The 16,719-nt window shown below is 43.8% G+C and overlaps 1 protein-coding gene across 5 annotated transcripts in view; it reads right to left on the bottom strand.

Annotated features, from left to right (window-relative positions):
* DNAAF9 (dynein axonemal assembly factor 9) overlaps positions 1 to 16,719 on the bottom strand; it is a 128,664-nt gene that overhangs the window by 79,910 nt on the left and 32,035 nt on the right. For all 5 annotated transcript variants that reach the window (XM_051845225.2, XM_070052018.1, XM_051845223.2 and 2 more), the window contains 3 exons: positions 16,174 to 16,251; positions 5,397 to 5,495; positions 545 to 600 (listed from right to left, as the gene is read on the bottom strand). In XM_051845225.2, the coding sequence (XP_051701185.2) occupies positions 545 to 600; positions 5,397 to 5,495; positions 16,174 to 16,251 (233 nt within the window). The remainder of the gene's footprint in view (positions 1 to 544; positions 601 to 5,396; positions 5,496 to 16,173; positions 16,252 to 16,719) is intronic.

A 16,719-nucleotide genomic window follows, 5' to 3' on the forward strand; every position in this document is an offset into this window, starting at 1 on the left:
CTGAGACCCAAACAGGAGACCTAGTACTTTGTCTCACTATAGATAGGACTGGAGTTGGGAGAAGAAGAGATCTACTCTGTCCAGTAGAGAAAGCATCTCCTGCTGACCATGACGAGAGAGAGGCTGGAGGAACATTTCATGACCTCCTCTGCTCCCTTCTTCCCTGGGGGCTGGACCAAATCACCTGAACCCCCTTTACTCCCCACAAGCCACTGTAGCTCCTGTGCCGAACCCTTGGACACTCTGCTTTCTCTGGATTTCCTGGCTAGATATAGAATAAAAAATTTAAAAATTCCTTTCTTTAGATTTCAGCAGGCTACACTGTTTTAAAAGCTGTAAAATTATAGAAAGTACAGAAAAATTAAAAAGAAAATACAGTGACAACTGACGAGTTTATAGAGTATGGATTTCTTGCTCTGTGATGACTCAAATCAACTCCCATTTTTCTGATTCTAGATTCTAGACTTGGATGTCCGCTCATGGCCAATCCCCTTGTCAATCCCATCTTCTGTCACTACTCACCTTTCTTCTCCAAACACCTTACCTGTTTTCAGTTATATGGCTGGAGATCATTCCATGACTGAAGTAACTTCTAAATGGCTAAAAAGAAATCAACATTGTATATATTAAGGCCACAATGTTTGCAAAACAAACCCAAAACCTCTTATATGTGTATATTACATACACACGCACACACACACACACATGCACACACACTTCAAGAGAGCACGCAGAGTCTGTATGTGTGTGTCTGTGTGTGAGACAAATGTTTTGCAGATTATTATAGGAACATGGAAGGTATATTTGAGGGATAGCAATATTAACGTTGGGGTCAGGTAGCAAACAGGCCAAAGAAAAAGAATGCAAAGTAAAAAGACAAATGGCTGCAAAATGAAAAGAAAAATTCACTTCTTTTCAAATGTACTGTTTTTAACTACTAAAGAAAACCGGAACAACCACTATCAAGTTGCTAACCATGTGGACATTTCTTTTTCTCCCTTTAAAAACAACTTTTCTATATTTCCAATATATATTAGTAATATTAATTTTAATACACTAATTTATAATCAGCAATGAGGAGGAACCCAAGGAACTTAGAAGTATACTGACATAAATTTCCTGGGAAACAAAAGAACTAATTCTCAGCTTTTGGGCACACCATGTTAGGTTAAAAACTAATCAAAATTTAATGTGCAGGAGGATCTAGAGTCCAAAGAGTTCAAAATTTCAAAATGCAATTTTAATCTCCCTCAACAACTATTGTATTTTTTCCATTTTTAAAATAATATATGTTCATTGTAGAACACAATATAAAGAACCTACAATCTCTAAGAACTATTAACGTTTTGATACATTTTCTTCAAAACTTTTTTCTATGGTACAAGCACAGAATATCTAATCATCATTAAACAGTTCTCTACCCTTGGGAATTTACATTGTTATACTAAAGAACAACACTGTAGAGGCTGCTATTGTTGCATAGTGGGGCAAGCTGCTGCCTAAGGCATTCCATGTGAGCACTGCCTTGAGTCCTGGTTACTCCAGTTCTGAATCAGCTCCCTGCTAATGCTCCCTGGGAAGGGAGCAGATGATGGCCCAAGTACTTGGGTCCCTGACACCCACAAATGAAGACCTGAGTAGAGTCCAGTCTCTTGGTTTTGCCTGGCCCAGCCCTGGCCATTGTGGCCATCTGGGGAGTGAATCAATGGATGGAGGAGCGCTCTCTCTGTTTTTCTCTCTCTTTCTCCCCCTTTCTCTGTAACTCTACTTTCAAATAAATAATTTTTTTTAAAAAAGAATAATGCTGGCCGGCACCGCGGCTCACTAGACTAATCCTCCGCCTAGCGGCGCCGGCACACCGGGTTCTAGTCCTGGTCGGGGCGCCGGATTCTGTCCCGGTTGCCCCTCTTCCAGGCCAGCCCTCTGCTGTGGCCCGGGAGTGCAGTGGAGGATGGCCCAGGTGCTTGGGCCCTGCACCCCATGGGAGACCAGGAAAAGCACCTGGCTCCTGGCTCCTGCCATCGGATCAGCGCGGTGCGCCGGCCGCGGCGGCCATTGGAGGGTGAACCAATGGCAAAGGAAGACCTTTCTCTCTGTCTCTCTCTCTCACTGTCCACTCTGCCTGTCAAAAAAAAAAAAGAAAGAAAAAAAAAAAAGAATAATGCTGTAATGAATAACTTATAATAAATTTTGTCTGCAGCTCTGATTAGTTTCTTAAGTCAAATTTGGAAGTGAATGTTGAGTGAAAAGGCAGAACTACACTGCCAAACTGTTTGCAATAAAGTTAGATCCAGTACATTCCCACTTACAATCTGTGAATGTGTCTCAGGGTCTCGTCGTCAATACTGCCTAATGGAACGATTTAAACAGATTTGCCAAGTTGATCAATCAAAAATGGTACTTCCTTCTTGTCTTATTTTACTTCCCTTTGCTTTTTAATTAAGTAGAAAATTTCGGCTATGTTTAGCGGCCATTTAGATTTCCCTTTGTTATGTAACTTTATATTCTCTGGACATTAATCAGTTTGTCTTATTATTATTTATTTATTTTTAAAGTCAGAGTTACAGACAGAGAAGGAGTTACTTCCCAGACGGCTGCAATGGCCAGCACTGGGCCAGGCTGAAGCCAGGAGCCAGGAATTTCATCCAGGTCTCCCATCTGGATGGCAGGGATCCAAAAACATGGACCATCTTCTGCTGCTTTTATTTTTTTCTTTTATTACTTACTGTTATTTGAAAGTCAGAGCTACACAGAGAGATGGAGAGACAGGAGAGAGAGAGAGATATTCCTTCCACTCGTTCACTCCCCAGATGGCCGCAATAGCTGTGGCTGGGCCAGGACAATGCCAGAAGCCAGGAGCTTCATCCAGGTCTCCCACATGGGTGGCAGGGGTCCAGACACTTAGGCCATCTTTCACTGCTTTTCCTAGGCCATTATCAGGGAACTGGATTGGAAGTGGAACAGCCAGGACATGAACCAGTGTGCATATGGGACACCAGCGTTGCAGGTAGTGGCTTTACCTGTTACACCACAATGCTGGCCCCTGATTTGTAAAAGTTTAAAAGAGTAAAATAATAATAAAGTTTATTGGGGCTTCTCACATGAAATGGTTATTGACACATAAATGTATTGGTCATCTCAAGTAATTCTGGTAAGAACCTAAGAAGTTCATGATAGCATGATCCTTTCTCTTGTTGACCAAAACAAAAGTTAAAGAACTTATTCAAGGTCACAGAACTGGTGAACTGAATAGCTGGGATTCAACTGTATAAACATTTGGCTAACAAGAAAATTAGATCTGTATCTCATACCATACACACATAAAAATTTTATATGGATTAGGGATCTAAATGTGAAAAATTAAACCATACAAGTACTAAAGGGTGAATTTCTCTTCAACCTTTGATTAAAAGCCTTTTACTATATAATGTCTCGAAATCCAGAGGCAATAGAAGACATAACATTTACATAAAAATTTCTACATTGCAAAAGGCCTCCATCATAAACAAAGTAATTATAAGCATGGAAGAAATACTGGGAATACATACTAGTGACACATACTAATAGTCCAAATACACACAGAACTCCTAAAAATGGAGGGACAATGATCTCCTAAAGCCTATGCTCTACAGTTCAGTTAATAACATTGCACCAGTATTAAAATGGGAAGGAGAGACAAAAATAAAACATAAAACCAGGAGTGTGCGCTGTGATGCAGTCACTTGTGACATCTGCATCCCACACTGGAGTGCAAGTTCCTCTCCTGGCTCTTCTGCCTTTATTCAGCTTCCTGTTAATGTATCTAAGAGACAACAGATGATGATCCAGGTATGTGGGTCCCTGCTATCAACACAGGAGACTTGCATGGAGTTTCTTGCTCCTGGCTTCAGCCTGGCCCAAGTTCTAGTTGTTGAGCGAATTGCTTGAGAAGTTAACTTGGGGACAGAAAAAGATCTGTTTCTCCATGCCATCAAATAAAATTTTTTAAATAAATAAAAATTTTTAAAAAGAAAATTTAAAATACATTTTTAAAAATAATGAAAAAATAAAGATTGTTTTTCCAGATATACAAAAGCAGAAAGAATTAATCACCTGAAAAATTTCACTACAAAAAAAAAATTTTTTTTTTGACAAAGTGGACAGTGAGAGAGAGAGAGACAGAGAGAGAGAGACAGAGAGAAAGGTCTTCCTTTGCTGTTGGTTCACCCTCCAATGGCCACCGCGGCCGGCGCACCGCGCTGATCCGAAGGTAGGAGCCAGGTGCCTCTCCTGGTCTCCCATGGGGTGCAGGGCCCAAGTACTTGGGCCATCTCCACTGCACTCCCGGGCCACAGCAGAGAGCTGGCCTGGAAGAGGGGCAACTGGGACAGAATCTGGCGCCCCGACCGGGACTAGAACACGGTGTGCCGGTGCTGCTAGGTGGAGGATTAGCCTGTTGAGCCACGGCGCTGGCCGCTACAAAAAAATATTAAGAGGGGCAGGTGCTGTGGTGCAGCTGCTTAAACTGCTTCCACAGTGCTGGCATGCCATATGGGCTCCAGGTTGAGTTCTGGATGCTCCACTTCTGATCCAGCTCTCTGCCTTGGCCTGGGAAAGCAGTGGAAGATGGCCCAAGTGCTTGGGCCCCTGCAGCCACGTGGGAGATCCAGAAGAACCTCCTGGCTTCTGGTTTCAGATCAGCTCAGCTCCAGCCGTTGCAGCCATTTGCAGAATGAACCAGCAGATGGAACACCTCTCTCTCTGCCTCTGCCTCTCTGTAACTCTGCCTTTCAAATAAATAAGTCTTTAAAAAATGTTGAATATTTAAACAAAAATAATAGCAATATATTGATATATTGGGAAATATATAACATATGTAAAAGATCAACTCCTGCTTCATGATCAGACAGAGGGCTTGTACTAGGCCATGGTGGTACACAGGAGAACTGAGGACTAAACAACGCAGGTCCAACATAGCTCTTCTGGCTAAGCAGTTTCGGGGACTGCCTTGTGCCCCAGTTCCGAATCTTGATTGTGCAGTTTACTCACAGAGCATGTCTCAGCCTGAATTGGTAAACGCTTACCGCTGTTGTTGTGTACAGAAACAGCCTGGCATTTATTATCTGGAGGTTCAATTGACAAAGGGATCACTCACATTTGGAGAATTATTCTTAGGCTTATTACCTAGCACCCAGCAGAATTCCTGGCTCACGGAAGCACCATCACACTGCCAAGTGCAAGGCTCTCATGGGAAAACAGTTCTAGCACAGGGAGAAGGCAAGGGGATTTCTTGTAACGCAAGTTAAGGAAATGATAAATTAGGATTGGCATTGTTGTATCTTGAAAAAAAATTTTAGTGAAAATATAGAAAAATAATTAAGCAACTCCTTTCTCTTCTCTTTCACAGCATCACATACCTCGCCAGCCTGAGATTCTGAAAGTTCCAGCAGGAAAGGAATTTCTGTGTCAAAGTTAGCAAAGAAGCTGGTCCACTGATGTTCAAAAGCTACCAAATCCTAGGAAGAAATGAAAAAGACAGTGTGTTTGTTCATAGAAAGAAACCAAAATCACAAAACTATGACTGACCAGAGATACCAGACCATTTATGTATATTGCTTTTAAGGTAGCAGCAAACTGCTGAAACACAGTATGAGATTCAGACAGATGAATCTCAAAAACATCACGCTGGGGCCAGCACTGTGATGTAGCGGGTAAAGCTGCTGCCTGCAGTGCTGGCATCCCATATGGGCACCGATTCAGGTCCCGGCTGCTCCACTTTCAATCTAGCTCTCTGCTATGGCCTGGGAAAGCAGTGGAAGATGGCCCAAGTGTTTGGGCCCCTGCATCCATGTGGGAAACCCAGAAGAAGCTCCCGGTCCCTGGTTTCAGATCAGCCCAGCTCTGGCCATTGCAGCCATCTGGAAAGTGAACCAGCAGATGGAAGACCTCTCTCTCCCTCTCTCTCTGCCTTTCAAATAAATAAATAAATAAATCTTAAACAAAATCAACTTCATACCAAGTGAAAGAAGCTAGATGTAAAAGACCAGCTGGTATGTGATTATTTACATGAAATATGCAGAAAAGACAAATCTGTGGAGACAGCCTAAGCTGGGGGTGGGTGTAGAGACTGACTACAAGTGGGTTTAAAGGAACTTTTTGGGTTTGATGAAAATGTTCGAAAATTCAATTATGGTAATGGTTGCACATCTCTGTGAATTTATTAAGAATCATTGAATCACACACTTAAAATGTGTGAATTTATGGTATGTGTTATACTCTAAAAAGCTCTTTTTAAAAAGGACAGTAATGACCCTCAAGAGCCTTAATTTAGTTCTCCAACCCATGTAGGAGGGAGGAACTTGTGCAAAAAGAACACACCATGAAGCTTTGTTCAGGACAACTGACTTGACCTTAGAAGTTCCGGGGGCCGGGGTTGGCACCGAACCCTCTCCTTTTTCAATCCCTCTTCCCAGTGGTCACACAAGTACTGAGAACTCTGCTCACGACCCCGCTGACTCTCTTAAGCATGCAACCTCTACACCTACCTCAAACCAGACTGCTTCTCAGCCTTCTCTCTGAACTCTTTCCTAATCCCAGCCGAAACACACACTGCTTTCTGCTACTAGCTTTTAACTTATCATTAGTTAATTTTAAAAAACCCAATCAGCTGGGGCTGGCGCCGCGGCTCACTTGGTTAATCCTCCACCTGTGGCGCCAGCATCCCATATGGGCGCCGGGTTCTAGTCCCGGTTGCTCCTCTTCCAGGCCAGCTCTCTGCTCTAGCCCGGGGAAGGCAGTGGAGGATGGCCCAAGTGCTTGGGCCCTGCACCCGCTTGGGAGACCAGGAGGAAGCACCCGGCTCCTAGCTTCGGATCAGCGCAGCTCCAGCCGTTGCGGCCAATTGGAGAGTGAACCAACGGAAGGAAGACCTCTCTCTCTCTGCCTTTCTTCTCTCTGTGTAACTCTGACTTTCAAATAAATAAAAAATCTTAAAAAAAAAAAAAAACCCAAACAGCTATGATTTAATTGTTTAAGATACTCAAGTAATTTTTTGTCCTTATTTTGAAGATGCTGGTAATCTGTACTCAAATTTGAAAGTCATTTTCACTGTCCAAATTACTCAGCATGACAGTTCCTATGTTGGATAACAAGGCCCTGCTCAAAGCAGGCATTTTGCTTGCCTCACCAAAACATACTGGCGGGCTCTATTTCCTCTACTTCTCTTTCCCAGTCGGGGATGTATAAGTACTCAGATCTGTAGGCTCTGTGCTAGTTATGCACTGACTGTCTTCTGGCCCTAGGCATGAGGCACAGAAGACCGCTGCTGGGAATATTTGGTGTAAACAATATTCCCACTAACAGCTTCTCTACTTGCTGCTCAGATTATCTATCTATGGACCTGCCTTTAGGTAAGTGTGTGCATATATTTACCTATATACACATATTTACATGCATATTATTTATAGTATACATTATGCACAAATGCATAACTATTTTTCTTTCTTTCTTTTTTTTTTCGACAGGCAGAGTGGACAGTGAGAGAGAGAGAGACAGGTCTTCCTTTTCCATTGGTTCACTCCCCAATGGCCTCTGTGGCCGGCACGCTGCAGCCGGTGCACCACACCAATCCAAAGCCAGGAGCCAGGTGCTTCTTAAAGTCTCCCATGCGGGTGCAGGGCCCAAGGACTTGGTCCATCCTCCACTGTACTCCTGGGCCACAGCAGAGAGCTGGACTGGAAGAGGGGCAACTGGGACAGAACCGGTGCTGCAGGCAGAGGATTTGCCTAGTGAGCCATGGCGCCGGCAGGATGTGGGTATCTTAAGCAGTACTTTAACTGCTTCACAAAACACTCTCCTCTAAATTTATCTTTTAATTCCATTTTTCCACAAACTCTTTGAAGTTCCCTTGTATACATATATACAATCAAGTGCCACATAATTATGTTTCAGTCATGTTCACACGAAGACAAAATTGCCTAACAATGCATTTCTCAGGATGTATCCTAGTGGTTAAGTAATAGATAACTGTATATACACACACATATGGTAGGGGGAAGAATTTCCTAGCCCTCTCCACTGAGGAGATCTAGAAACAATAATCAAAAAGGTCTGGGATAGGACATGCACAAGATAAGCCTGGAATATCTTACCACAGTAGTTGGCAAGGAAATTACCTTACCATAGTATTTGGCAGACACTATCAGCATTGTGCTAAAAGGATTTGTGAAATGGGCTGTGGCCTGTGGTGTGGAAGGTGAAGCCTCTTCCTGCAATGCCAGTATCCCATCCCATATGGGTACCAGTTTGAGTCCCAGCTGCTCCACTTCCTAATCAGCTTCTTGCTAATGCTCCTGGGAAAGCAGCAAATGACCCCTAAGCCCTTGGACCCCTGCACCCACATGTGAGACCAGGAAGAAGCTCCTGGCTTTGGATCAGCCCAGTTCTGGCCATTGTGGCCACTTGGGGAGTGAATCAGTGGATTAAAGATCTCATAGGGGCTGGCGCAGTGGCACAGCGGGTTAACACTCAGGCCTGAAACACCGGCATCCCATATGGGCGCCAATTTGAGACCCGGCTGCTCCACTTCCAATCCAGCTCTCTGCTATGGTCTGGGAAAGCAGTGGAAGATGGCCCAAGTCCTTGGGCCCCTGCACTCACGTAGAGGGTAAAGCTCCTGGCTCTGGATCAGTGCAGCTCTAGCTGTTGCGACCAATTGGGATGTGAACCAACGGATGGAAGACCTCTCTCTCTCTCTCTCTGCCTCTCCTCTGTCTGTGTAACTCTGCCTTTCAAATAAATAAATAAATCTTAAAAAAAAAGGATTTGTGAACCAAATTGAAGGCTGCTCACTATCCAAACATGGAATAACGTGAGCATCATGAAAGATGATAACTGCAGTGGATATAAACACATCAAATATGTGTTAATGCCAGGAGTTCAAATATATATATTAAACTGGTTACTTCTACGAAATGGTTAAGAATCAACCTTTTTTTTTTTTTTTTTAAGATTTATTTATTTATTTGAAAGTCAGAGTTACACAGAGAGAGATGGAGAAGCAGAAAGAGAGGTCTTCCATCCGCTGCTTCACTCCCCAATTGGCCACAATGGTCAGTGCTGTGCCTTTTGGAAGCCAAGAGCCAGGAGCTTATTTTGGGTCTCTCACGTGGCTGCAGGGGCCCAAGCACTAGGGCCATCTTGTGCTGCTTTCCCAGGCCATATCAGAGAGCTGGATTGGAAGTGGAGCAGCCGGGACTCAAACTGGAGACCATATGGGATGCTGCACTGCAGGCGGCGGCTTTACCCACTATGCCACAGCACTGGCCCCAAGAACCAACCTTATTTTGAATACTAGTGAGTAAAAGCAGGAGTTCAAGTGTTTATTCTGCTTTTCATACACAAACTTTACCATTATATAACCAAACAGCAAGTTGACTATTTCTCTTTAGAAAAGTAATATAAATGAGCAGGCATTATAGAAATGGAATATCACCATTATGCAATGGTGAATTAATGATCCAATTACGGAATTAAAGATCTTAGGATTGTACATCAATGACTGTTCACAAAACAAAAAGAAAATGAATTGGGTGTTATGTGTTTCTTGATGGAGAACACAACAGCCTCCAGGAAGAAGTATGCCTCTACAAAAATCAATCCTGAAATTAAACTTCTAGATGCAATTGCTAGTAATCACAAAATACTGAAGACTAAGGGAAATATGAACTACATCATGGGAATGCAATGAACAAAATCCCAACTGATGTCAACAATAAGGCCAATTATTTGGTTTCTTCAACAGACAGCAGGAGAGGCAGTGAAGAGATGGAGGGAGAACCTACAGAATAAAAAAACCTAAAACACCCATGCATACAGGCAGGCAAAGCTAAACTATGTGGTAATGGAAACACAACTGGCTGATAAAATTGCAAAGAAAAGTAAGCAGGAGGTTACCAAAGAATTCATGTTATTCTTGTGGGTGGGCAAGGAGGTGATGATAGGTTTGGCAGAAAGTACTCAGAGTGCTTCTGAGGTGGCTACTGAGATTCTGTTGCTTTGCTTTAAAATAATTCATTAGGTTTCACATAGTCTTAGCTGTTTTCTGAGCCCACATTGTTTTAATAATAAGTTTTTAAAAGCTAGTGCAGGGGCCTGAGTTGTGGTACAGCGGGTTAACCTGCCACTTATGATGCTGGCATCCTATCGGAGGTCAGGTTCAAGTCCCAGTTACTCGGCCTCCAGTGCAGCTTCCTGCTAATGCACGTGAGAAGGCAAGCAGATGGTGGCCCAAACGTGGACCCCAGCCACCCATGTGGAAGACCCGGATGGAGTTCTGGCTCATGGCTTCAACCTGGACCAGTCCTGGCTATTGTGGCCATCGGGGGAGTGAACCAGGGGATGGAATAGCTCTTTTTCTTTCAAATAAACAAATCTTTAAAATAAAAAACTAAGCAAATGTAATATTTATTCATTAGAGAAAACTCAGAAAATATAGAATACAATCATTGTTAACATTTTGGCAAATGTTCTCTCATCCTGTTTTTACCCATGCATTTCATATACACAAATATGCATACTTGTAACTACTAATCTGCAGCTGTCTAGGTCAGGCTGCCTTGCCACACCATCTCTGTGCCTTGACCCAGAAAACCAGCCCTTCAGGTTTGGGTTCCTGAGCCACAGTTACCAGGGCCAATCAGGTCCCTGATTCTGGGTCTTGGACAGTTTCCAAACTTTGGCAAGCGTTACTCCTATGTGTCCTTCAGGGCTCTGGAAAGAAGGTACACTCCTCACTAACACCAATCACAGACCCTCAGTGTCTATTCCACTCCTCTAGTCCCATATCCACTCTCCACTGGCTGCCACCACATCCTAGTGCTGAAGGTATGTTTAAATTCAGAAAGATCTGTGGTGGAATCTCTGCTTTGCCTCTTACTGGTTATGTTATCTTGGCAAGAAATTTCACATCTCTGAACCTCAAATGCCTAGTATGTGTATAACTGGGGTGATGACTATTTACCTTACTGAGATATTATAGGAATTCAATGAAATGATTGTATAAAGTGCTATTACCAGGTCTTGCATGCATGACGTGTCTCAAAGTTGTCCATTTCTCTGCCTGTACTGTAGGCCAGCTGGAGGCTGGCTGTCAGAGCACCTAAGCCGGCCCTTCTTATCCTGATGTTTATTTGCTCTCTCTCTCTCAGACTCCTGTAATGTACATCACTGGCTTCAGGGAAGTCATGCCTAAGGCTGCCTCCCTGTGTGTGTCTTTGCCTGCCCTACTGGCACTATTCAATCCTTTTTGGCTATACTAGAATGTTTCACTAAACACAAAAGGAACCAATATAGTTATTAGGACAGAATACATTTTGTATTAGAAATAGACTCAGGGGGCTGGCACTGTGGCATAGAGGGTAAAGCTGCCGCCTGTTGTGCCGGCATCCCATATGGGTGCCGGTTTGAGTCCTGCTGTTCTGTTTCCAACCCAGCTCTCTGCTATGGCCTGGGAAAGCAATGGAGGATGGCCCAAGTCCTTGGGCCCCTGCACCCACGTGGGAGACCCAGAAGAAGCACCTGGCTTCTGGCTCCTGGCTTCGGATCGGCGCAGCTCTGGCCGTTGCGGCCATCTGGGGAGTGAACCAACAGAAGGAAGACCTTTCTCTCTCTCTCTCCGTCTCACTGTCTGTAACTCTACCTCTCAAATAAATAAATAAAATCTTTAAAAAAAAAAAAAAGTGGAGCAGCCAGGACTTGAACTGGCATCCATATGGGATGCCGGCGCCACAGGTGGAGGCTTAACCTACTATGCCACAGAACCAGCCCTGCAATAAACTCTTAAACTAAAAATAACTAGCAGTGTATGTGAAATGTTCTTTTACATATATTCTTCTTTATAAAAATAAAATGTTTATTTATTTGAAGGCAGAGAGAGAGAGAGCTAGCCAGATCTTTCATCTGCTGGTTCACACCCCAAATGCCTACAACAGCCAGGGCTGGGCCTGGCCAAGCCAGCAGCCAGGAGCCAGGAACTCTACCTGGGTATCCTACTTGAGTGGCAGGAACTAAGGATTTGAGTCATCATCTGCTACCCTCCAGAGTACGCATTAGCAAGACACTGGTTTAGAAGTGGAAGTGGGACTCAAACTCGGGCACTCCCATATGGGATGCTGCATCCCAGGTGGTGGTTTATTTTTTTATTTTTTTAAAGATTTTGTTTATTTGACAGGTAGAGTTACAGTGAGAGAGAGATAACAGAGAGAAAGGTCTTCCTTCCGCTGGTTCACTCCCCAAATGGCCACTACGGCTGGAGCTACACCGATCCGAAGCCAGGAGCCAGGTGCTTTCTCCTGATCTATCATGCAGGTGCAGGGGCCCAAGCACTTGGGCCATCCTCCACTGCCTTCCCGGGCCACAGCAGAGAGCTGGTCTGGAAGAGGAGCAACTGGGACTAGAACTCGGCACCCATATGGGATACTGGCACTGCAGGCGGAGGATTAATCTAGTGCGCCATGGCACTGGCCCCCAGGTGGTGGGTTAACCTGCTGCAACTCAATGCCTTCCCCTCCTGTCCTTTATGATCTAACATCCTGGTATACTTCTCTATGCTCACTTTATAGAGGAGGAGACGGAGGCACCAAGCAGTGACAGAACTGCCTGAGGATGCAATGCTAATAACCAGCAAAAACAGAAATCTATCTAGATAAGAGATACCCAAGAGCCTGTGCTTTCTACCACACTACTGTTTAACTTTCTCCCAACACAAACGTTGCATTTGTGGAAATGGGCATTCGTGTAGGGAGGTGGAAACGGTCGGCTGGATGGAGAGTCCCTCTGCTCAGACTCTTGAAAGACAAATCCAAAAGACAGACCCAGGTAGGTACCAAGGTAGGTGAGACAAGCAGCAAAGGTCTGAAAATCCCAAGAACCACACCAATGCACCTCAGTCTCTGGCCAGTGGGCAAGGATGCTGAACTTCAGAGAGAACCCTCGGCCCTAAACTAGCATCTAAGAGACAGTTCTTGGGTGGTATTATCCCTACTAGACAAGGACTGGCGTGAGGACTAAGACACGGCAAAACAGTCACATATGAGTAGCTTCTCTCCGTGTCTGTTTTTCGAAAGGGAGAGAGGGAGAGAGAAAGATATCTTCCATACACTAGTTCTCTCCCCCAAATGGCCACAATGACTAGGGCTGGGCCAGGCTGAAGCCAGGAGCCTGGAACTCATCCAGGTCTCCCATACAGGTGGCAGGGGCCCAAGTACTCAGGCCATCCTCCACTGTCTTCCCAGGCATGTTAGCAGGAAGCTGGATTGGAAACAGAGCAGCTGGGACTCTAACTGGCATTCTGATATGGGATGCTGGCATCACATAGGCCTCACAGGCAGTGGCTTAACTCATTGTGCCACAATGCCAGCCCCTCTCAGTGTTTTAAAGAGAATGATTTTGAGGCTGCCACACAGGTTCTTTCTCTGTGCCTAGAATGCTCATACTACCTCCTCCTCTCTCTAGAAATCCCTGATCACCACACAGGACTCCTCTGGGATGCAATCCTGAGAATTCCCAGAGTTATTCCTTTGTCTTTTATATTCCCCCACTACTACATCAGTTACTCCCCTGAAAAGCAATCCTGAGCATTTCAAGGCACAGTAATCATTTTGTTTTATTATTTCCAGTTAAAATTAAATCAGGCTGTTAGTCTTTATTCTTCAGAAAAGTCAAGATGCCACTACCATGCAATAAATGCACTTCTTTTTCTTCCTAAAACCATCTAAGAAAAGTAAGCTGATGGGAAGTCAAAAAACCAGGACCAGGATCATGACTGTTGCTTTTTCAGGGGCTTGATATCGCTCTTGCTCCAGGAGCAATTAAAGATGCTCTCCTGATTGGACTTATTGCACTGACTCCACAGGTGCTAGCAATATTCAGAAAATTACAGTGCTGGGGCCGGCACCATGGTACAGTGGGTTAAGCTACCACCTGCAGCACCGACATCCCATATGGAGTCATGGCTGCTCCACTTCCAATCTAGCTCCCTGCTAATGTGTCTAGGAAAGCAGTGGAAGATGGCCCAAATCTGTAGGCCCCTACACCCACATGGGAGACTCAATGAAGCTCCTGGCTTTGGCCTGGCCCAATCCCAGCCACTGCAGCCATTTGGGGAGTGGATGGAAGATCTCTCTCTCTCTCTCTCTCTGTAACTCTACCTTACAAATAAATAAAATAAATCTTAAAACAACAATAACAAAAAATACTTACAGTGCTGTGTCTAGCCTCCATGTATGACTTGCCCACACGTTCAGGTCACCAAGACAGGATTAGAGAACTGGAACTTTCCGCCCCATCCTCAACCTCTGGGAAGGCTAAATTGGCCAATGATGTTGTCAATCCTGCCTACATAATGAAACTTGAAAACCCAAAAGGACAGTGTTCAGAGAACTTAGGTGAACATGTAGAAGGTCCTGGAGGGCGGTGTCCACTCCCTCATGCCTCACTCTATCCATCTCTTCCATTGACTGTATCCTTCACACATCAGCAAACATAAGCCAAGTGCTTCCTTCAGTTCTGTGAACCATTCTGGCCAATTAACGAAACTCAAGGTGGGGTGGGTCTTGGAAACGAATTTATAGCTGGTCAATCAGAAGTGTAGGTAATAACCCACTCCTTGCCACTTGTAACTGAAATGGGGGGGCAGTCTTGTGGGACTGAGCCCTTAACTTGCAAGATATCCTGCTGTCTATCTCGAGATAGGTAGTGTTAGAACCGGGTTGAACTGGAGAACACCCAGCTAGTGTCTACTGAAGAACTGCTTGGTGTGTGTGTGTGTAAATACCACCCCCATGTGCCACATCTAATGTCAGAGGTGTTGTGTTTTTGGTGAAGGAGAGCAGGAAAAACAATTCCGTTTTCCTCTTATACCCTTTCCTGACTTGTTAAAGCACTCTGTTTTGGGAACTACTTCTGGTTATGAAAACTGACAACAAACACTCTCTCCTCTAGATGTGGAGTACCAGGTTAAAGTGACACATCACAGAGCCAGACACACTTAAAATTCAAGTCCAGAGAGGAATTTAGCCTAGTGATTAAGATGTTCCCATCCCACATAAGAGTACCTAGGTTAGATCTCTGGCTCCTGACTCCAGCTTTCTGTTAATGCAATCCTTGGGAGGCAGTGGTGATGGCCCAGGGGACTGGTTACTGCCACCCACATGGGAGACCTGGATTAAATTCCCCACTCCAGGCTTCAGCCTAGACTAGCCCAAGCCAGGCCATTACAGACATTAGGAGAGTAAAGCAACAGATTTGAGCTTTCTGTTTTTCTCTCCCTCACTGCCTCTAAAACAAATTAGCAAAAATTTAAAATACTATTTTTTTTTTAAAAATTCAAGTCCATAACCATGAATATCCACCCAAAGCCAGTGAGAGACACTACTGAGTTCCATAACCAAAGTACTTCTTCCTACAGCTTTAGTTTCGTTTATTGCTTCTCATTGCAAATTGTTTCCCTACCCTGAAATTTTTTTCAAAGTTCAGATGAACAATTAACGTCTGACCCTCTAATCCAAAGGTTAGCAGTTTAAGGCAGCAGGCATGCAACACATTCTCAGTTTCCTTGGAACATAGACACACAGCTATTTGTTTAAGCATCTTTTTGTAAATATATTTTCCTTGGAGCACAGACACTCCCCTTTATTATGTACTTTGTGGGGCTGCTTGAGTGCCACAGTGGCACTACTGAGGAGCTGCAACAGGAACCACAGACAGACCAAACCCATTAGTATCCGGCCCTTTACAGAACAAGTTTACATCCTTGCTTGAATTCTTGATCCCTTTAAATCATACTGCATCATTTTATCTTTTCATGCCAGAGTACAAAAAAGACAACCTCTGTATTGTTCTACTTAAAGCTCATGTCTTTAGGTGAAAACAAACCCTGGATCAGGCAGGAGGCCATGGTTTTGCCTCAAGTGTGGTTTCCCCAGAGTGGAAGAGGTAGTCTCACTTTCTAAGACTCCCCCTCCACCCCTTCCACCCCTAGTCCACCACAGGGTACAAGATAACAGTCAAGGAAACTGCTCTATTCCTGGACTAAAACCAGTTAAAATGTACCGTGCATTTCTTGAAAGTAAATATCATTAATCAGTAATGAGCTGGCTATACCATTCAGAAGTTGAATAGTATTTGGCTGCTTACTTCTGAAAGCAAAGTTTCCAGAGACACAGGATCCATCTTGCTATAGACATTCCAGAGATTCAAGCTCACATCCTGTAACTGCAGAAGGGCAAAAACATTGAAATAATTAAGTCAATATCACCAGGACAATCAGAATTATTTTCTGATGTTCAGAAATAATTTGGTTTAAATGCAGCATTAGACTAGATCAATTTTTTCATCAATTATATTAGAACCTATACATACTAATGCTTTCCCATTCAAGGGAACTACTATTCCAGAACCTTTGGTACATCCTTTATGTTCAAGATTGGCATATACATATTTTTACACGTTCATACATACACACACACACACAGTTATTCTATACTTTTGCCTTTAAGATAAAATTCTAATCAAGATAATATATGCCTATGGTTAATAATACAAAGAACTTATAATAACAAATTTTGACCTCTTACTCCAACCTTTCATAAACTCCACTAGTGTCACCCCTCAGTATTACTATTTCTTGATCTACCAATTTAGAAATTACGACATATGGCAAAGCTGTAGCTTTTCTGCACT

The sequence above is a fragment of the Oryctolagus cuniculus genome, chromosome 11 (assembly GCF_964237555.1).
Source record: "Oryctolagus cuniculus chromosome 11, mOryCun1.1, whole genome shotgun sequence".
NCBI classification, from domain to species: Eukaryota; Metazoa; Chordata; class Mammalia; order Lagomorpha; family Leporidae; genus Oryctolagus; species Oryctolagus cuniculus.